Consider the following 23071-nt stretch of genomic DNA (forward strand, 5'->3'; position numbering starts at 1 on the left):
GTTTCATCTAAGGGTTTTCGATCCAGTCACTCTCTTTCCTCCAGATCTGCTCCTATCAGTTTTGTGGTCTAGTCTGTGTTCTACACTCAGTTAAAAATTGAAAGCTGCTGTCAGTTAATTAGGATTTCACAGATGAACTCACACCTTGACTTGTTTATTAAATAACACCGTGTCAATTGTGATAAGACATGCCGGTGTTATGGAAGTCACCGTCTTTGATATTTTCTGTCACTATGGTTACCAGCATGACAATTGAATAGGGGGTTGACTTCTGTTATACATTCATAAAGACAGTATTCAATTCCCTCCTGTAAGCTGTAGCGTTTCCTGAACACCTGTTGTGATAAAATGGTGTGAGTAAATATGGCTGTCTGTCCCAAACATTGACTGTGTGAATGTAGCCAATGATAGTACGTGCATTACACAAAGGAAAGTGCTTTCCTACCAAATTCATTCACTAATACATGCCTGCCAGAGTTTCTTAAGTTTTACTAAATCTGTACCCACTCTAAAATTCACAAGGCAAGTCACACAGCTGTAACACATTCTGTAGGTTCAAACTCCATGTGATGGTTTCCATTTGAATTAGAAATAGAACAATAAACAAGTTTGCATAAAAATGTTAAATAGTTGTACCACACTCTAAAAAAAATCAGTAAAAATAAGGAACAATGTACTGTATTAACAGAATTTTCTGTATTTATTTTTTACGTGTGTTTTACCCCTGTAATTACAATTTTGCACTTCATTGCGTTGTGTTTGAGGGTTAACGGAAATGTCCATAAAATTCCTGGATAATGTCCAGGTAATGAGCTGCCAGTACTGTTATTTTACGCATTTATTGTACTTTTAGTGTATTTTTAATCTTCATAGTCATGTGGCACAACACCTGTAGGCATTATGTCTACAATTTCTGGTACATATTTGAAGTTTATTATGCAGCTGTGCTGTGTAGGAACCAATGAGATTTCACTGTGGGCGGAGCTACCCAGCACATGACTGACAAAATGCTTTGTTGCTTGTCAAACTTGTGGCAGGTTAAGAGAACAGCTCATATTTAAGAGGTCGTGAATTGAGAAATCAATTTTTCCTTCACATTAATTCTCTTAGTAGCATGAATTTGATTAAATTATACATATACAGAAAGCGATCAAAGATCCCTCCATTTATAATCGCTGGAGCTGTCAATCACACAGGGTGACTTTATCAGCGACTGATTTCTGGACTCTCGCTAAATCAATGACACTGTCTACACTGCACTGTGAATCTCTTATTTACATTGTGTTTGCACTGTTAGTTATGATGAAAGCATTCGTGAGAGTGCAGAAATCGAGTTGCAATGACGAGATCACTGCATTCATGCGCTCAACAAACATTGTCTGTCATCGGCTAAAATGCTTATCGCTGCAACCTTTCATGCGACGGGAGTAGATCTTAATATAATGCTGTAATCAACACTTTTCATGATTAATTAACAGCTGTAATAGTAAAAAACATAGTAAAAGTTTTCGAGAGAGTTCCACATGTAATGCTTATTTCAAACGCAAATGTTAGCCAATCATAGCAGTGGGCGTTTACATTGAAGTCTTAGAGCAGACACGCCCCTTCAAACAGAGCATTCAAATCACAGGGCCTAAAATCAGGGTCGAAAATGGCCTTTTATTTCTAAATTATGACAATTTTTATGGAAAAATCATTATAAGTGCACCTCAGGAAATATAAAATAATTTTAAAAATGCAGTCCATGACCCCTTTAAAAAGAGATAGCTTTTAGTTTGTTAGTGTTAGGAGCTTATGAATAAAAGCATGTGCTAAATAACACATACAATAAGAAATAAATAACCTCACAGAAATTCTCCCACCCACATGCAGGCAGGTGTATTCCCACAAGGTCTCCCTCACTTAAGTACTAATTCAAGCACTCACACGCTCTCAGAGAGACACACACTCATGCTGTGAAGATGGATGGCCGTATGTTTGAAGGCCATTATGATGATGCTCCTTACAGTAATGTGTTTGTTCTTGAGGTGATGGAAGTGTCCACGCTTGCAGTGATGTAGTATTAGAACAGGACGTTTCTACATCAGTTATAGGACATTTTCATTCTTTATAGTGTCTATTTGCCATCAGCAGAGTTAAGAAAATTGGATGTCCTTTTATCAATTTATCATAAATTGCAGGTAAATTGATTGTGATGTAGTTATATAGGCGTCAGTGGCTGTTTAGTTACACAGCAAAGGGGAAGTCATTCATCTCCCCTTAAGTAGCAGTGACACAATCAGGTTAAGTTTATTTGAGCAGAATTTGCATTCAGCATAGTCAGTCTTTTGTTTCCTCAAGCCCTTACCTCACTTTTTCTCTTTCTCACTTAAAGAAATAAAAATTGGTATTCCATTGGGTGCAGAGGAATGTTAATGTGTTAACAGACCAGGAGGATTTGCTACAGCAGAAGCTTCCAGCGGAGGGTCCTTGGTCTGAGGGCCAAACAAGATGAGGGGGGGTCTTGTAGAAGAGCAGCTAGTTAATGAAGCCATCAGCAATGTGTACAATCACACAGCTTACTCTCAATCAATAGAGACAGCAGCTAACACCCCCACCTCCTTCAATTAACCTTGATCTGTGTCTGCGTGTCCACCAACACCACCGCTGCCGCTGTCTGTGAAGGACGTCACACATACACACAGGCAGCAGGGCAAAAACTGCAGTCTTGCGATTTCAGTCAATATACTGTATATATACGTGCATGCATATTTCCGCACATACATAACCTTGCATCTGTATCCTTGTTGTTTCTTCACATTTGCATCTACTCTTCTTCTTCAAGATCCCATGAAATGAGCATTAGATAGAGTTTTGGCTTTTAGTTCATGCTGTGAAATCACCTATACTCACAGAAGTTGACAAAATAGCAAATATACACACTTTATTTATAGTATACAGTACCGTTTAAAAGTTTACGGTCAGTACAATTTTTTTTTAATGTTTTTGAAAAAAAAAACTATTTTAATATATATTAAAATGTTATTTATTTCTGTGATGGCAAAGCTAAATTTATGGTCACATGATCCCTCAGAAATCCTTCTAATATGCTGATTTGGTGCTTAATAAGCTATTTTCGATGTTACAAACAGTTGCTGCCTAATATTTTTGTGGAAGCTGTGATACTTTTTTAGGAAATTTTGATTAATACATTCAAAAGAACAGCATTTTTTTAAAAATAGAAGTCTTTTGTAACAGTATAATTGTTTTTACTGGCACTTTTGATCAATTTGACTCATCCTTACAGAATAAAACTATTAATTTGTTTGAAAAAATTGAACTATCCCCACACTTTTGAATGTTAGTGTATTCCCTTTGAAAACTGACCCATTGATGACTCATCCTGCACAATGGATTTTGTCCAGTCGGAACAAGAATGAGAATGTCCCAAAAGCTTTGCTCATCAAGCCATGTCATAGGGTCTTTAATGAAAGCTAATTAAGCAATATGACACAATAAAGACAACACAGTTGGGAATGCAATATGGCTTTTACTCTATAAATAAATCAGTTCTTATCCAATCAAATGAACCAGAACTAAATGCTGTATAATAATTATAAACAGATCAATTATGACCTCTGTCTGTAAATATGTCTTATAGAATTTTCTTTTATTAAGACATTTAGTTCTTTAATGAACCATTTATCCTCTCAGGGATTTCCCCACAAGCTTGTTTTGTCAAGTTTTATTGTTTTTCAAGCAAGATTTTCAGACATTTCATGCCCGCGAGGATTGAAAAGCTGCCCACACACACAGACACATGAATACAGCCGCAACAAATCCACACAGACGCATATTCTTACTGACAGACTGAGCATACATCACACGCAGCAAAGTTTGACTTGCATACCTTCTGTAGACCCTTTGAAATATGTACACACGTTCACTCATTTGTCTGTCTCTTCTTCTCCAGTGAAGAAAGAGTGAGTAATAACTGACTGCTGTTGTCATCTGCAGTTCACCTTTCTTTTTGAGACAGCTGACCTAAAAGCACTCACTCTATAAAAGAGCTTCAAGTGCTCTGTGTGCCTCAAGTATGTGTGTGTGTGCGTGTGCGTGTGTGTGTGTGTGTGTGCGTATGCGTGTGTGCATGTGTGCGTGTGTGTGTGTTCGTGTTCAAAGCAGGGACAATAGCCTTAGTGCAGTCTCTTTCCTGAATGACAGGATGTGCTTTAGATTACCTGCCTCACTTCAGATGTGTGTGTGTTGTATGCAACTAGGACTGTAGGGAGTGACATTAGCATATGAGCACTTGATGTTTTTTTAGAGATTGATTTCCATAAACACTGAGAAATTAAAGTAGACCAGCCATTTTAATTTTCAGAAAATAATTTACAGTTCTGCGCACTCACTCTTTTGTATTCAAACACACACCCTTCAGAGACTCCACTATCCTCATGCAGATGTATGAAAGCTGTAGTCTTGCACTTAAAACTGAATTTTATCCCACTTTTTATCCCTTGTGCCTAGGAGTGGAACCTAATGTTCCATTTAGCATTGTTTCATGGGGCCTTATTTATGTGCTGCACCATTCTGAAACAAATCTTCTGAGCAGTTCTGTATTCATTCCCACTGCAGCAACTAAGAGAGCCGAGCATGACACGCTCTTAATGAATATACCACCACTTCCCCTAATGCACACCCAGACACACTTCCACAGGCTTCAGTGTATTAAAAACTGCTCAAGTGACTTTTCTGAAAGTCATAAAGAGGCGCTAAATCTGCAACTGAATGCGTTTGGAACGAGGGAAGACACTTGGCAAAATCGCATGTGGTGATGTTAATGTCTCTCAAGGCCCAACAGAAATTGTGAGAGAAACTGGGGTGATGACAATGAAAGCATATGGATGGAGTGTTGAGAAGGGAGTGAATAATAGCTATAAAGTGAGAGAGGCAGAAATAAACGAATTAAAAGGGATTTTGAGGATAGGTGTAGGGCAGAGAGATGACAGAGAAGTGATCAGTCACATTGAAAAGTGTCTTGATTTTCATGGGTTTAGCCTCCTGCTGTTGATACCTTCTCAATAGCGAAATGCATCAATGTCAGAAATTAACTGACTTAGGGCAAAAAAATTTAAAATGCCCCAAAATTCAAGATTTTTTTCCAGAATATTAGCACATTCAATAAATAAGAAACTCAATCAGCATTTTAGAACAAATCGGGTGAGTAAATTATTCAATGACCCGTTTATAAGGACAGTCACTTGCTTTGTTCTTGAATGAATCAGCCGTTTTGAATTAATCTGACGAATGAATGAATCATTGACACTCATTTACGCCACCTCTGAGCTGCATTAAACAGTCTTAGATATAAAATACATATAAAAGCCACTTTAGATGTAGCTTCTGTTCCACCTTGGCAGTGCAAAGATGGATTCTGTTGGTACTGATTTCATTTGATTGGTAACATACCTGTAGTTTACTACTGTTCTAATTGAATGTATTGATTCAATCTAAGAATTTCATATATAAGATGATGCATGCATTTCATAAGGACAGAGGGGAAAGCCCTTATAAAGGTACAAAATGCCCCTGGAAATCAATTTAAGGGGGAAAGAATCACTTTTTAATGGAAAAGTTAAATTCTGTCACTGATGTGCATTTCAGTAAATTTGTGTACAGGAGTGCTTGACAGCACTTGAAATAAATTGAGCACTTGGTAATATGACAAGTCAAGTTAAAAATAGATTTTTCAAAGACCTTGTCTCAAGACTCTGCATTCTGTTCCATTCAGCTGAGCTCCGTCTAGCCATTTGAAAGGAAGAGAACGTCCTATGTATCTTGACTCTGTTGCTGCCGTGGACTGAAACTCACCATGTGGGTTCAGTGTTGGAGCAAATTGCTGTCTAATGAGTTGCACAGCAAGACACCGGCGAAAGTCACACCATACCCAATGACAAAATTAAAAATGGGGCCCCATTTTTGACATGTTTGTGTATGGTTGCATGACCATGACTGAGTACTTGTGTGCAAACGCTGTCACAAACATCTTGTCATCTGTCATTGCAGCAAGAGAACCACAATTCTCCTTTCTTTTAATTTGTTCAGGATGAAAGAGCAATAAGTTAAATATTATACACGAAAAGCTATCTAATTTTTAAATAATTTCACATAGATTTTTTCTATACTCCTACAGTTCATAATGACCAGAGGCTCCCCAGGTTAAAAAATGACAAGAAAGTCCATATGATTAGTTTGGTGTATCCTGAAGTCATAAGATTTGTTCAAAGAACAGACCAAAAGTTAATAAACTAAGGATTTTAAACTAAAGATCATATAGAACCTAACATTTTTCACCACTAAATCTCTTATTAAACATTTATTTTTTTCATACAAAAAAAAAAAATAAAACAGGTTTGGAACAACATGTTGTTATTGTTATTGAACTGTTATTTTAAGGGGCAGTGTGTAATCTCTATGCCAGCAAATGAAACAAACAAATTTTTGCTGTTTACGGAGCCAGAGACAAGTGTCATTTCTGAGGACATCCATTTCAGTGAGATCTGTCAGATAGTAGTGATATTTTATGCATGGTATACAAAAAAAATGCACTTACAGCTGCTTTGAATGTTACTCAGTGTCATACCCACAGAAACATGCACATAGATTTAAACAATAAAGATCAAGACAGTTTGGCAAATCACATGGGTGAGATGAGCAGAGAAGCTAAAGAAAGAGAAATAGAAAGAGAAGTAGAAGGCTCTAGGGAGACTTTGCATCATGCCAAAATAAACCTTCTTCTCTGCGATTCTCATGGGCAAATGCCAATTCAATATCCATGTCCAAAAAACACCCCAGGCATCCCTGGCACACACAGAAAGCACACTGGCATTCTTTAAGTGCACCATTCCCTTCTTTTTATCCTGTGGACAATACTGTTGATCAGAGCTTCACAGATGGCTTCTCTCTCCTTGCTCTGTAGAGCATTTAGGGCCACAGGCGAGCTCACATTAAAACTAACAGTCAGCAAGTCCTCTCTAATTACTCTTTCATTCACTCCAATATGCTCTTTATGTAGCCGGCTGACTGCATTAGCAACACGCGTGCGGTTAGTGCCCGCATGCTACGGAATTACGCAATAATAATTAATTCAATATTAATGGCAGCTGCTCTCCATTAGCTAGCATATGAGCATTGCCTATTCTCCTTCGCCCATTACTGATCCATTCCGCACTGTTGCCTTGTAACATGTTGTGAGGGGTTGGAATATGCCGAAGCTTCTGTTGGTGAGTTCGTTGTGCACTTGTGTGTGTAATGTCTAGACATTAGATTTCCCGCTTGTTAAAGGAAGCGCTGCGAAGTCAAATAGCTTCACTTAGACTCGGCCTATAATATTACTGCAGTTTAGCTACTCTTGTAAAACAGCAGCTCGATAATTATCATTGTGGCTGAGCTTTATGAACTAAACTAGATTAGATGTTTTAAATTTATTCTAAAATCTCTTCAAGGTCACTTTATCTTAACTACTTTAGCTTAACTACCAAAGTATGATTCATCATTGAAGAAATCAACTAGCTAGTGACGACTGTTTCCTGAAACCATCAAATTGTTGAAAAATGTTGCTAATGATGGAACTTTCAACCGTAGTTGGCTAGCAATGCTTTTGGGAAACGCACCCTAGAGCTAGAGAGAGAAAAATAACTGTTTGAAGGAGTATAATGGTGTATAAAATAGTGTTTTCTTTTACTGTTGGCTGGATAATTCACTATGATGGTTATCTTGGGAGTGAGGGTCAGAAAGAGTTGGTTTAAAGATGCTAATTAACTGCTGTATGAAGTGATTTAATGATTTCTGATATCAGATTATTTTGTATACCTCATGAATGTTTGATCACAAACATTCTATATCAAGAAACATGATAGCATTAGCACACAAACATATACACTGCTAATGGAGGAACTTGTTGACCATTTCATTAGATAGAGCTAGAAATTCACTCATGCACCTGTATTTTACGTTCCCTTAGAACACATAGATTGTTGCTTAATATTTTTATAGACCATTCACTGTGAAAAGATGCTGTATTATTGGTTGTAATTCCTGCTGTTGGTTTCTCTAATGTTGTTTGTTTCCTGCCCTACAAATCATAGCGCGTACATGATCACAAATGGAATCTATTGCCTATAAACAATGCATTCAAGATGAACAAGATGAACTATTATCAATGCATGAATCAAACTTTCCTGCGATGCCAAAAATTTTATGGTTCAACATGGCTTTCCACAGAGTCATTTTCTAATTATATCCTTGTATATGTGCAGAGGCAGATCATATGCAACAGGGAAATTGCTCATTGTTACGGTTAGCTTGTTTTCCATCTTGCATACATTCGACCACAGTATCTCACTGGGACGGATCACATGTGCTGAAAATGAATGACTTCTAGTTGCTGCAAATCTCTACTAGGTCATTAGCATAAATATGATTAGTCTTTCTCTTACAAATGTCATCTCTTTGTATCTCTCTCTCTCTCTAGGAGTTTACTTTCAAGAGAATAACACCATAGACACAGGCGAGGTGGATGTGGGCCGTAGAGCGGTGCAGGACGTCCCTCCAGGAACTTTTTGGCGTTCTCAGCTCTTTATTGACCAGCCACAGTCCCTGAAGTTCAATATCTCCGTTCAGAGAGGTGCCCTGGTTGGGGTCTACGGCCGGAAAGGCCTGCCCCCCACACACACTCAGGTATCAGGCTTTTTTTGATGTTGTTGTTCTGAAGATGAATGTTCCACTTGAACTGAGAAATTGATATATTGGTTTAGATGAGGGATATTAAACCATTACAGACTGACTCCATGACACTTTATTCATAATGCTCATTGAGAACATTAACATTTTACATTATAAAATGCTTAGCAGCATTTTATATAAAATGCATTCAGATAGTTAAAGGGTTAGTTCACCCAAAAATGAAATTTCTGTCATTATGTACTCACCCTCATGTCGTTCCAAACCCCACAAATTAAGATATTTTTGATGAAATCCGAGAGGTTTTTTATCTCTCATAGAAAGCAACAAAATTACCACATTCAAGGTCCAGAGAAGTAGTCAACTGTGTATGACAACAGCTCAAATTGTTAAATAAAGACGTTTTTTTTTTTTTTTTTTTTTTTGCACACAAAAAGTATTCTCATTGCTTCATAACATTAAGGTTGAACCACTGTTGTCACGCTGACTATTTTAACCATGTCTTTACTAGTTCTCTGGACACTGAATGGTGGTAATTTCGTTGCTTTCTGTGGGAGATGAAAAACCTCTCAGATTTCATCAAAAATATCTTAGATGGTTTTCCAAAGATGAACAAAGGTCTTGTGGGTTTGGAACGACATGAGGGTGAGTAATTGATGACAGAAATTTCTTTTTTGGGTGAACTAACTCTTTAATACTTATTGCATTAGTTAGAAATGTCATGCAACATTTTCAAGAAAATTCTGCCTTTTATATCTTCTCCATGGACCTCCTGCAGTATTTTCACTGACCCCCAGGGGTCTGCTGGGTTTAGATGATCTCTGTGGGTGCCAAATGCCTTTTGAAAATAGCACCAAAGCATCTTTTTCAATGGCAATAATTCCGAATCAAAAGAAATTGAGCAATCTTTTGTAGGATGCTGTTTTTCATTTTGGTAATTCTTATAATTTCCATTTCATAATTACAGTCATAGTTCTCAGTGTAACCGCATGTAAGAAATACCACGAAACCAGCGATTCCAATTACCTTCATCCTATTAGATGAGGCTCACAGACCTGCTACAAAGACAGCAAACTTTACTAAAAGGACTGTCACTTTTGTCACACTTTCAAACCTGACCTTCAAAGCTACACGGTAGAGCCAGACAATCCCCATCCAATTTCCATCTGCCTCGTCTCAATAATTCAAACTTGAAGCAATTCATACTTCTATGCATGTTTTGCCCGCTTTGATTAAAAACTGTGCTTGGCCTTCGCAAGCAAACCAATTATTTCTCCTTGTCCTGTTTCTTTCTTTTTGCCAAGCAACAACAGTGCCTGGGCTTTTTCAAGGGTATATCACAAAACCCGTAAATGCTTAATAGAGGTAATTGGCAGCGGAGGCCTCCACAATAAGAGTCAATAGCACTGACCCAGTACTTTAATTGCCACACATGAATCAATATGTTTCTTAAAGGCGGAATAAAGGATAGGTTGAAGTTCTATTGACAGATAAAGGCGTGGAGACTTCTGTTTTCCTCCACTAATCGAAATGTCCTTTCGTTTTGTCAGACGTTGTCTTATAATTTCTTGCTCACTTATTATTCTCCTCTTCCTCTTGTGACATTCTCCTACGAGTTTTAATGCACTGTAAATTGAGAAGAGCATGTTAAACTCATCAAAGGCCTTGACTTAAACTCTCTCTCTGTGTCGTGCAGCTTGTTGAAGAGACAAGTAAAAACTTTGTCATAAAGCATTTCTGAAAAGTAATGTCTTTTTAAAGATCTTCCCCAAACACTCACAAAGAGGATACCAGAGTGTAAGAACCCTCTTGATTCCAAACATATTCATTAAATCGCTTACAGTATATTTACAAACATCAATCTCTTGAAATGTGGAAGTATTAGAGCCACATGCTGTTGTTACAAGTATCAAAACCAATTCTTTGACATTTTATTCATAACACTGACCTACCAGTAACTAAGTCTGTGATTAAAATGGGATTTAATTCTGTGTATCTGTGTTTGTGCACAGTATGACTTTGTGGAGCTGTTGGACGGCAGTCGTCTGATAGCTAAAGAGAAGCGAGGACTGGTGGAGGTGGAAGGAGCAGCCAGGAAGGCTCGTTCAGTTAATGTTCATGAGGCAGAGTTCATCCGCTTCCTGGACTCAGGCACTTGGCATCTCGCCTTTTACAATGACGGAAAGAACACTGAGCAGGTCTCTTACAACACCATCATCATAGGTAAACCATGGCTATACACATATCATATTATGTTGTTTTTATAAATGTTTCTTTTTGTGTGTGTCAGATTTTCTTGCCTCCATTGAAGCACATGTTGCTCTTGAAATATTCTCAAATGATTTTGAATCAAATGATCATCAGTTTTTACACAAACTTCAAAATAACAGTTCTTTCCACTTGAGTGCTGTTGTCAGTAGAGCCAAAATGAGGCATGCAAAATACTAAGATGTTTTAACATTCATGTAAAATTTCAATTAAATTATTGTTCTGATAATATTATTTATATGAAAAACAAATGTAGGCTATTGAGTTAGGGAAAATGTTAATGTATATATGGGTCAATGACGTGACAGGTCATTTTTTTTTTTTTTTTTTTTTTGTCCAAAGGCCTTAATAATAAGAAATGACATCCAAAGTATGTAAGGTAGTACAACTAGATCGCTTTTACTGAATCGAAAAGATTTTAATTATATTTTGCTACATATAAAGGTATTTTAAAGATTGTGAAGTGTCAAAAGGTCATTCGGTTTAACCGTCCAAAGGCCAATACAGCCATTTCATTTGTGATTAAAATATCTTAAAATGTAATAAATGTATATATTTTTTATTCTGGCATGATTTTATAACATCATATATCAACATAGTGCAAAATGTTGCAGTATTTAAAAATATTTAAATTATCATTGCTTTGTTATGAGAAAGAATGTCCAGAAAAATGAATTTCATTGATGTCATTCGGAGTAACCAATATAAAGGGACCATTTTGGATCAAGTCATACGGTCAATATCATGTGACAGGATGTGACATCATTGAGACACCTTTAAAAGACCACATGGTCGTGAAGCAAAGTAACTAACTCTCTTTTAGCTATTTGAAAAATCCCATATAAAACATGGAAAATGTTGTAATATTTTAAAAACTTGTACTAAATATAAAATGTTTGCTAGCTAGCTAGCAAGCTAACCAACTTGCTAGCTAGATATCAGCCTGTTAGCATTGTTTGAAAATATTGTCATTCGGTATAACTAAAAGTGTCATTCGGTAAAGCCGATATTTTGGTTAAACCGAATGACTTTTTTGGTGACAAATTTTGTCCATATTGTTAAAAATGACAAAAGCAGTGCTAATTGATTATAAAAACCACATAATCTCATTGTTAACACTTAATAAAACATCAAAATGAATTGTATCTCCATTATGTTTTTTTTACACTTTTAAAAACCTTATTTGTCAATGACCCATAAACACAGTATACAATATACACTACTATTCAAATGTTTAGAGAAAGATTAAAAAAAAAATACTTTTATGTGGATCAAAAGTGACAGTAAAGACATTTATAATGATACAAAATAAATGCTGTTCTTTTGAAATCTCTATTCATCAAATCCTGAAATCTGGACTCCTGAAAAAAAATTCCACATAAATATTAAGCAGCAAAAACAGCATTTGTTTTCAGCATTGTTATTAATAAGAACCATTAATAATAATTTAGCACAATAAATAACAATTTAGTGCCAAATCAGCAAATTAGAATGATTTCTAAAAAAGACCATGTGACACTGAAGACTGAAGTAATGGCAAATACATTTTAAAATATATTAAAATAGAAATCAGTTATTTTAAATTGTAATGTTTCACAATATTACTGTTTTTACTGTATTTTTGATCAAATTAATGCAGCCTTGTTGAGACTAAGAGACTTCTTTCAAATTATTAAATTAATCACATTAAAAAATCTTTTTTAACTTTTGATAAGTAGTGTATATATACTTTTTCAGCCGCTTAGTGGATATTTGTATGAACAGAGAGAGATAAAGGGAAGAGTGTTCACAGATGAGCGTGTATAATGACGGTCAGAGCCATATCGATCTGTGCTTTAAGTGGCTAGTGGGCGGCAGCTGATTCAAAGTGTTGCCTGGTGACCTGCAGGACCTTTCCTCTCTCTTTCTCTCTCTTTTTCTCACCTTCTCTTCCCCTTCCCTTTCCCCTCTTCTCTCACCTCCACCATGAACTCATAAAAATAGGCTTCAGCAAGAGTAATTTCCTTTCGAATTTGATCACAAAGACTAGAAGATGAAAAATGATCAGTGGGACTACAGCCAGTGTCCTCTTTTAAAAGCGGGTTGATTATGCTTCAATGAGTAAAAAGTTAACCTTTTGAAAATGAAAATTGATTATTTCTCTGTAGCGAGGTAATATGGTCCTGCAGTGGGGTTGTCTGAGAGCTCTGCTAAACGCTTCAGTGGTGTCATAACAGCGGGCTGGCGACAAGAGACCGGTGTAGTTCATTACCCTGTCAGAATTGACTTAGACACCAATAAGCTGCTTCTTTTAATGAAAGAATCGACAGGTGATGTCACAATCATTGACGTCACCTTGGCAACACACTAAATGAGGGAGTCAAAAAAAGTGTGGTGGCAGTGTGGATTAAATCTGTGGCTGGCTATATAACGGTTGTGCATCTAGTAGTATGCTTGAATGATACCTTATTATACAAGAGCTAGATCCAATTCTCAAATCTGATTGGCTGAGCAGCACTCCCAAGTGTGCTGGTATTACTGTCCAACAGCCCTGAGAATTTTCACTGCTTATTTCCCTTGTCTGGGTGCTCCAGACAAACTGGGCTCTGGGGACCGAGAGGGCCACAGAAAAGTTTGGAGAAACATTGTGTATAATAATGTTAAAATTGACCAAATTTGACATTCTTACTGTTTTATTCTTAAAAAAATATTAATATTAATCATGAGATGAATTGTTTTATTCTTTTAACAGCCCTAGGTTTATGCATCTAGCAGTTATCTTATTGGTAAATAGAAAAAAGATTCAAAATCAACCTAACAAAGCAAATTTTTACACACACATTTTTACACACACATTCACATTTAGGAATTTGCATTATTTGTGTTGGCAGAGCAAATCTAAGTTGCTAAATATCAACAATATTAACTTATTGTGATGTTGCTGTTGTATCAAAGGCAATATGTAATACTGTTTTTAAGAAAGAGCACTGATACAAGTCATTTTCGCTTTCTGTTTTAACATGGGTCCTTGTGTATTCATATAAATAAGTGTGTTTTTAGTATATAAATGCAGATATTTAAACTTGAGCAGGAGCGGATGTGAGTGTAAACAAACTTGCGTGTTACACATCAGGTTTTGTTTGGCACCAGCTGGAAAACGGCTTATTAAACATGCTAAATAATGTCTTTATGAACATAAAAACTTCAGTTTTTGAGTTTTAGATTTAAGGTTAAATGATAGACAGTTCTCATTATTTCAGTATAAAAATAAAAGTCAATGGAAAGTCCCCACTATGACAGAAAAACAAACGTGTGTGTATGTGTGTTTTAATGGCCATCCAGCAGTGTAAAGAAAGCTCCAAGCAGAGCGTCTGGCTGCTAATTGGTGGTAATAATGCTTTGATTGGTTCATTAAGGCAGAGTAAGCCTAGATGCAGGTTTTTGTTAATCACGCATCTGGCACTCCTTTAATTAAAGATGGGGGGGTCTGAATGTCTGCTAATTTCCACAGACTGTCTCCTCAATTAGTGCTTTTCTCACTCTCCTTTCCTTTCTCGCCCTCTTTCTTTCTGTGGCTCCCTCTCACACACTTTCTTTCTTCCCCCTAGATACCCTCACAGAGTGTCCACACAATTGCCATGGTAACGGAGACTGTCGCTCGGGAACATGCCATTGTTTCCCAGGGTTCCTTGGGCCTGATTGCTCACGAGGTATGCTCTCTTACTCGCGTGCGCACACACACAGTCACACACGACTCTCCAGAGAAATAAACAACCAATGTCGCTATTCATAATTGGTTTCAGATTGTCATTTGTGCAAGTACGGCTGGCTAGCAGGCTTATGGTGGGACTCAATTCCCAAGCCAGAACGGCTTCTTATTACCAAGAGAAAGCAACAATTAGTTTTATTTCCATGGTCTTTTTACTGTATTATTTTGTTTATTTATTTGGTGGTATTGTTTATTTTTTTTCTCCTTATCGTCTGTTTGCTTCCTTTGTCAGTGTATCAGTCTGGTTTAAAAATGTTTAAAGAAGATCCATAAAGAAATCGCTTGCAATGAAAACCTGTTGAATGTTATAAATGTCAAACTATTTTCATGCCATTTTTTTTCTGGTCTTTTAGCTTTTTTGCCTAATTGCTTTTTGTTTTTCTATTCAAAGCCGCTTGTCCGGTGCTGTGCAGTGGCAATGGGCAGTACTCCAGGGGGCGCTGTCTTTGTTACAGTGGCTGGAAGGGGACAGAGTGTGACGTTCCTAGCAACCAGTGCATCGATATTCACTGCAGCGGACACGGAATCTGCATCATGGGCACCTGCGCCTGCAACACAGGCTATAAAGGAGACAACTGTGAAGAAGGTCAGGGATACAAATCAAACACCAGTGCTTTTGTTAAGCAAATTGTCCTATCCGAGCTTGTTTATTTCTAAAAATATTTTAACATTAAAAACTAATTTATTTTATGTCTCCTAAGAAACAGTTTTTCCAACTTCAGAGGCAGACCCTCCACTGAATGGTCTGATGTTAGAAAACAGTTTATTTGTTTTGCAGAGTTCTGCAGAATTTTTCAGCTGCTTCCTTCCTTACAGACATCTTCAGCATCTCAAGTCTCAGTTCATAAGAGACCCATCAGAAGCCATAATGGAAGCATTTATCTAACACTGCTATTTTCAGCGTTCTTGCCATTAAACCCCACTGCATTACACCATCAAAGATGTGCAAGATAATGTGTTATCAACGCGATCGCTGATTACCCATTGGTTTGAGGAGGGATTGATTTTTTTTTTTTTTTTTTCCCTCTCGAAGTGTTTGAAAGCTCTGTCTCTGTGGACATGGACAGGCTTTTCACCAGACCTGATAAAAAGAGAGCGAATGAGAGAGACAGAAGGGCTTGTTTGAGTGTTTGAGAGAGAAAAAAATCTGTCCAGTTCATATCGCCTTTCAGCATCACTTTGCTTAATGAGGAGCCTAACGCCTTGTCTGTAGCCATCAAAGGGACTCTTCTGCCTGTGACCTTCTTTGATAATTTACTGTCCCTGCAATAATCATTACCCATGAGTTAATAGTTCAATATTCCAGAAACAATTGCCATTCTCCACTTCACAGAGCAAATAATTACATTGATGTCCCCGCTGATGTGCAGGTCCCTTACCCATCAGCCTCATGAGTGGGGAACATGCTAGATTACAATTGATTTTTCTTAATTACCAAAATTAGCTTTGTGCATAGTGTTTATGTTACCGTGACTCGGCACGCAGCATGTACTGAGTGTGCTGTGTTTATTTCTTCTTTTTTTTTCCCTGTAAGCCAGAAAGATTTCATTCCTACAGCTCGATTGTAATGATTTGGCACGAACAATAAAACCGACTAATGAAATTTATGGAGGGAACTTTATTTTCTGGTCATGAATTGGCCTGTTGTCAATCAATGGCATGATTAAGCCCCATCAACTACCACACAATCAGAGGAATTAAGGGTTACTGCACCTCAGCTCTCTCCCAAGGGCTATTAAACATAAACACACACACACACAAACTAACATACACACCTGCACAGTAGCCCCTAATGGCTTTTGAAAAGCAATGCGTAGCACTGCCCCACTCTGTGAATTCAGCCCCGCTTGCGCCTCAGCCCCCTAAAAATTGCTTTCCCATCTGTAGCAGTGGATTTCTCCCAATGAGATCTCTAGCACATTCTTTGAAAGCACATTGGGCAGCACATAGATCATGCTTTGCTACATGTACTGTCTGAATCTACTTATAATGTGTGTGCACTGGAACAGGGGGATTTTTGAAAGCCATATAATGTGAAGCTTATGCTATGCACACTTTGACAGTTAGCAAATGATGGATTCCATTGAGATGAGAGAATTTTAAAGAGAGTGTATTACTGTAAAAAACACCACATATTTTTCCTATTAACTTTCTATTGCACAATGTTCCCTTAGGTTAACAAACCCGTTTTATTTACTTTGCAAGCACACAATGCAGAGTTGTGGAATAAACAGAGTACATCTTGTCAGTCATTTTTAGTTTTTTTTTTTTTTAGTTTTTTTCTTTCTCATTTGTTAAAGCGTAACCATTTTTTAAAATTTTTTAGAAAGGTATAAATGATTTGTATTTTGAGTGGTTGCATTAATGGTATACCTATTTTATGTTTTTTTTTTTTTTTTTTTTTTTTCTAATCCATTATTAAAGTAACTGTCTATGTAGTAATAAAACATATTAACATTTTACAAAATTGTACTATCTGTTCACTTTTAAAAAAAAAAAAAAATTTTATAAACATGTTAAAAGTATTAGCATTAGTATTAACATTTTAAGTAAAAATTAACTTAATATAGGAGTGACTTTTTAGACTTTAATGTAGCAGACATCAGCATTTTTTATTTCTTTTCATTATCACAGTGTTGTCTCCATGCAAAATTATCTGAAAAGGCCCCTCACTCAAAAAAATGAATTGCTGGATTTACTTAAAAAAGCAGTGTCCAGTGGTTCCATGCAACTATATTGAGTAATTTGTACAAATAACAATTTAGTTGTATGAACAAAAGAAATTCAAGTAACGCTGACAACATTTCTTTGAGTAAATACAAATCATTTGAATTTGTCACTGTTACATAATATTTATATGTACAGTTTACTTAATAATGTTATGTTTATTACATAAGGTGAGCACATTCATTGACTTAATTTACCTTATTAAATTAACTATGCACTCAAAATGCACTCAAAAAAATAACTAATTGAGAGCAGGAATTACATCCTAAACATGCGTATATGAGTGGTCAAGCCTAAACACAGGCGCTACTCTTCTGCATAATGGTAACCACAAAATTCAAAAGCATTAGAGAAACTCCTCTAAATGTCCAACATAACTGAACATTAAACACTAACATAAACTAACATCTTTCCCTTTACTGAAAAACACATAAAATGTAATGTAACCTAAATGTACTCTCCTAATGCAGTCCCTTGCAAGGCATGCTGAGAACTACAGATCCACTGCCCAGTTAATTTGTGCGTTTCACTCAGCAATGTTAAGTTGACTGAACAAACACTTATTAAGTAAAGCTGACAATACTCATTTTTAGCAGAAACAACTCAGTTAAATTAAGTTCATGTAATTACATGAGTTTTTTAAGTAATGTGTACAAGGAGTGCTAACTACAGTGAAAGTTGTTTTTTTTTTGAGTGCTCCCTTCAAAGTCTTTATGCAAGAAAATGGAATAAAATATTTTTAAAAATATTTCATTATGCATGCAATGGAGGGTTAAATACAACATGGTCAACATGCATGGTCTTGCTAACCTGCTAACTAACAGTTTTTTCTTTCTTTTCGAAACAAACACACACACAGTGGACTGCCTGGACCCCTCCTGTTCATCTCACGGAGTGTGTATTCACGGAGAGTGCCACTGCAACCCAGGCTGGGGCGGCAACAGCTGCGAGATCCTGAAGACCATGTGCCCAGACCAGTGCTCGGGACATGGAACCTACCAGGCGGAGAGCGGCACCTGCACCTGTGACGCCAACTGGACTGGACCCGACTGCTCCATCGGTAATCTTTATGCACTCACGCACCCACCTCCTCAATATGTCGGTCTTCCCATTTTATTATTTTATCTCGCTTTAATTTGATACACTGAATGGCTGCTTATTGTTGTTAAAGGCATTAACAGGCTGTTATTTGAGATTTTCTGTCCTCCCCTCTGTTTAATCTGTCAGCAGACCTTCTCAAAGGCACGTTTGAGTCAACCTTAAATACACTATCATTATGAAATATCTTTCAGTCCATCAAAAGCTCAGCTGCAGCTGGTGCGGTATGTGTGTGCACGTCTTGTGTTTGTGCGAGTGACGATACTGATCTCTGTAATAAGAGCAGTATTGGACTCCTGCTGTTTTAGGACTCACCCATGGTCGGCCTTTTAGTTATACAATGCTATTTTCCCAGCAGCAATCTGTGTCTAATGAAAATACTATTTCACCCTAGAGCCCCACACAGCAATCTCTCACTCACTTTTTCTCTCACTCCCTTTCTTTCTCACCCCATTTCGATCGAGGAAGAACCACCTGATGTCTTTGTAAACCACTACTTCCCTCCCTTCCATTAATTAGCTGTACATCTTCAATTAGTGCAGCGCTAATGAATGAGGCCTGCACGCTCCCCCTCTGTCACGTTGACGGCTGCAGTGCTGTGGTAAATGCAGATAAACGCCTCTTGCGTGGGGACAGGTTTTGTTTGAAAAGTGTTTATAAAATTAGTATTGCCCCTTTTGTCTTAGATAATGATAGAGTGAGAAAAATTCAATTCAGAGGGCGAGAGGAGGGCATGTGTCAACAGAAGTGTCACACATGTGCCCCCTTAGATTTTTTTTTAGTCAAATATTATTTTGGAAAGTGCATCTTGGAAAGTTAAGTTGTGCAGTTATTGTAAGTTGTTTTTTTTTTTTTTTTTTTTTGTTTTTTTTTAAATGCTGTTTTTCTAGAATGCTGTGGCAAAAATCACATATTTTATTTTTAATTCAAAAAGAATTACAAATAATTGTTCATTTTAATTCAAATTATATATTAGTTATCGTTAGCATTATTATTATTATTATTATTATTGTCAAAAATAGAACATACACTGTATACAAACACATTTATAAAACACATTTTTCTTTCCTCAAAAAGAAATTGGAAAAATGTCATGGGTAACACTACAATAGGATACTTATTTTTAATGCAATGGCTAACATGAAATAATAACAACAACACTTAAGCAAGACATTTGTTAGTCTTGCTATTTCTACATGCACATCTTTTAACATTTTAACTTGTAAATAAATAAAGGTAAAATTTACATTTGGTTCATGTATTATTAACAAACATCAAGCTATAATTTAAGTTATAAATAATTAAGATTTAAATTAAAAGAAGATAATGTATTATGAACAACCATAAATTAACAACCAACACTAGTATATTTATAAATGTACATTAGCCTGTATCAGTACATGCTGTAAAAATATTAATTGTTATTTCATGATACCTAATGCTAATGTTAATGAAGTGAAAGTGCTGCCAAATCATGATATTAATTCCGATTGCTGTTTTGCTTTTTACTCTATTGATTTTTCTAATTTATAAGTTTAACAAAGCACATTGGGAATCAATGTAAAAACTAAGCCTTCTTACAATTATATAAATAACTAAGTCACCTAAGACACCAAGTGAGCCAGGAATGTCCCCTCAACCTGTGCATAACGTCCTGTGTAACAGGGACACATTCAGCCACTCAGTCCACAAACTCTGGCAGCAACTCTTGCAACGACAGTAATCCAGATTGATATAGTACAGTTGCAGGAGGCTTACAGCTCGAGCCGTCAGTTTTCCAGAAGTACTTCCCAGCAGCTGCTCTCCATCTGTCTGTGTGAACTTAGTCCTTGTGCAGAGCCTTTCTCTCTTTCAATCACACTCCCGCTCTAAGAAAACTGAGGTGAACTTCAGCAGAGTCTCGTCTGATGAAGGATAAAACACACAGGCGCCCACACATGCACGCTGAAGGGGTGCGTCACTCCTGCCCACCTGCAGGAGGCATAATAACAGCACGCAGCAGGGAAGCCAACCACAAACTGGCACTCACCTGACCCAAGGGCTGATGGGAAATTCTCTCCACATTTCTTCACTTCTGTTTCCTTGTCTCAATACACTTTCACCAGCTCTGGCTGAGTGTCATGTCACGGTTTCACACCTTGTCAGGAAGCGCCGGAGAAAGAGTCAGAAAGGAGGTTGAAGAAAGGAGTTTAACAATACCCCTTCCTATGATTTGTCTTTATCAGGAAATGTCTTTCTAGTGCTTTGTTTCTTCCATGACAGGGTGTGTCAGACTGCGAGGCTCTGGTGGAATGGTGTGTGGGCTGTTAAACTACAGCTTGCTTTGCGCCAGTCTGTCTTCATCTACTATTCTGCCAAACCCACACACGTCTACATGCGCACGTATACAAACTCATAAACTGAATCCAAATCGCTATCGGACACTTTTCACAGGATATCATTCAAAACGCACCCAATTTTCCCTTGTCAGCTTTTGTTGCCAGTTGCATTTACGTCCAGGTATGATAAACGTGAAACTAGTTTCTATTGACAACAATTTTGCTATGGAAGCTTTTGTCAATTCAGAATCATTTCCTGTAAACATGCCCCAAAAAAAATTTGAAAAGTAAATAACCTGCGAAGAGAAATGCTAATAAAATACATCCGTGATAGCTTCGATCTCAAAAGCCATTCAAACGCACTCCTGATGTTTGGCAGACCGTAGAGTGTGTATAAATTGATTTATTTTGGCTTGATGTGTTTGCTTCAAACTATGTGGGAGGCCTGTCTTCTGGGTCCGGGTGGAAAGTTCAGCGTGTCAATTCGCATCCGTGTCCGCACGCACTGATGTCTCCTTCCCTTCCCCCAAACACACACCTTTAGCCAGCACCCCACCGCCAAAGTCTCTGTGAGGAGCGCACATACTCCATTGGGTCAGACAAGGTTGAGATATGTCATTGTTACGGGGTGTTGATTGAGGTGGGGCGGGCAGTCTCCCCTCCGCCACACAGCTCGCTAGACACAGCGGGGTTCTGCAGTTATCTATTTCCTGTCATAGGTTTTTCACACTTGAAGTCAATAACTTAGACTTGACTGATCTCAGGAATGTAACCTCTGCTCTTGTTGTTTTGAGTAGAGGAGACCTGCTCTTGAAATGTGCTACCACGTTGTAGAACACATGACCTTTATAGTCCTTCCCTATGCTGCAGCCCAGACCAAAAAGTATCTTTAATTTTTTCGCCTTTGTTTGTGTTTGCAGAGGTGTGTGCAGTGGACTGTGGCTCTCACGGTGTGTGTATAGGAGGAAGCTGTCGCTGTGAGGAGGGTTGGACTGGTTCGGTATGCGATCTGAAAGCGTGTCACCCACGCTGCACTGAGCACGGAACCTGCAAGGATGGCAAATGTGAATGCCACCAGGGCTGGACCGGAGAACATTGCACCGTTGGTAAGATAAACAATCATCAGTATGTCAGTATTTACACTACATGGCCAAAAGAACATGAATACCCTGTTTTTAACAGGTTTGGTTCCTTAATTCAAGTGAATTTCAGGGGCCTTTTCTGTACCAGAATGAGTGTTCCTGTGTATAAAGCTAATTCAATAAAGAAATTATGTCTGGTATGGAAGAACTTGATTAGCCTGCATAAAGCCCAGACCTGAACTTTACTGAACACCTTAGGGATGAATTTGGGAGGACTTATTACCCAGCATAAGCATCTGGCCTTACAGATTTCTCTTGTGTCTGAATGGGAGCAAATCCCACAGCCATATTCTAACATCTAGTGAAAAGGCTTCTCAGCTGAATTGAAGAAATGTAAGGATAAACTACATTTGTTATGCCACCAAGCACATATGGGTGGTGTTTTAGTGTCCACATACTTTTTTGCCATATAGTGAATTTGCATAATGTGTACAGGTTTTTCTCTCTCTCTCTCTCTTTCATTATTTCCAGCTGGTGTTGATGCTTTTGTATCGAAGCTATTTGCTATTTGTTATGAAGGTTTACCTCACATCTTTGAACTTGTTTTGATTGCATATTCCCTTTGTTTTTCTTCTTTTCCTCCACCTGCTTTGGCTCTTCCACCTCAACAGGAAGAGGACTATGAGTGTTTGTTCTGTTTTGTACCTTCCCCCTGACCTTTGCTTGCTATCAAAGGGTTGACATTTTCATTGCTGTTGATGCAGACTTCCACATGGGAGCACCTATTCTGAAAATCATGGGGCTAAACGACAGCAATTTCTCTTTACACAAGCACTAAACTCTGTTCATTATTTAAATATCAAAGAAAAAACAGTCATACCAAGTTGGGTAGCATGGTTTCAGCTGCTTTAATCTGGTTAATTCTGGTTTGGTGCTGGTCTAGCACCAAATTGTCCATCATTTATTTATTTTCATGTCATCACTTAGGCTACCTATGACATTAAGGCCACAAAGCCCAAATAAAACATAAAATGTTATTTTAAAAAATAAATATATTTATTTTAATTAAATTTTACATTTTAAATAAAGTCCTTCTGTTCTTGTCT

The 23071-nt window shown here is 37.4% G+C and overlaps 1 protein-coding gene across 1 annotated transcript in view; it reads left to right on the forward strand.

The window, feature by feature from the left end:
* Positions 1-23071, forward strand: part of tenm3 (teneurin transmembrane protein 3) — a 275510-nt gene that overhangs the window by 193065 nt on the left and 59374 nt on the right. Inside the window, 6 exon segments of the mRNA XM_051889778.1 lie at positions 8516-8721; positions 10737-10947; positions 14580-14681; positions 15132-15326; positions 18327-18527; positions 21804-21989. Coding sequence (XP_051745738.1) covers positions 8516-8721; positions 10737-10947; positions 14580-14681; positions 15132-15326; positions 18327-18527; positions 21804-21989 — 1101 coding nt within the window.

Source organism: Ctenopharyngodon idella, chromosome 1 (assembly GCF_019924925.1).
Source record: "Ctenopharyngodon idella isolate HZGC_01 chromosome 1, HZGC01, whole genome shotgun sequence".
Lineage (NCBI taxonomy): Eukaryota > Metazoa > Chordata > Actinopteri > Cypriniformes > Xenocyprididae > Ctenopharyngodon > Ctenopharyngodon idella.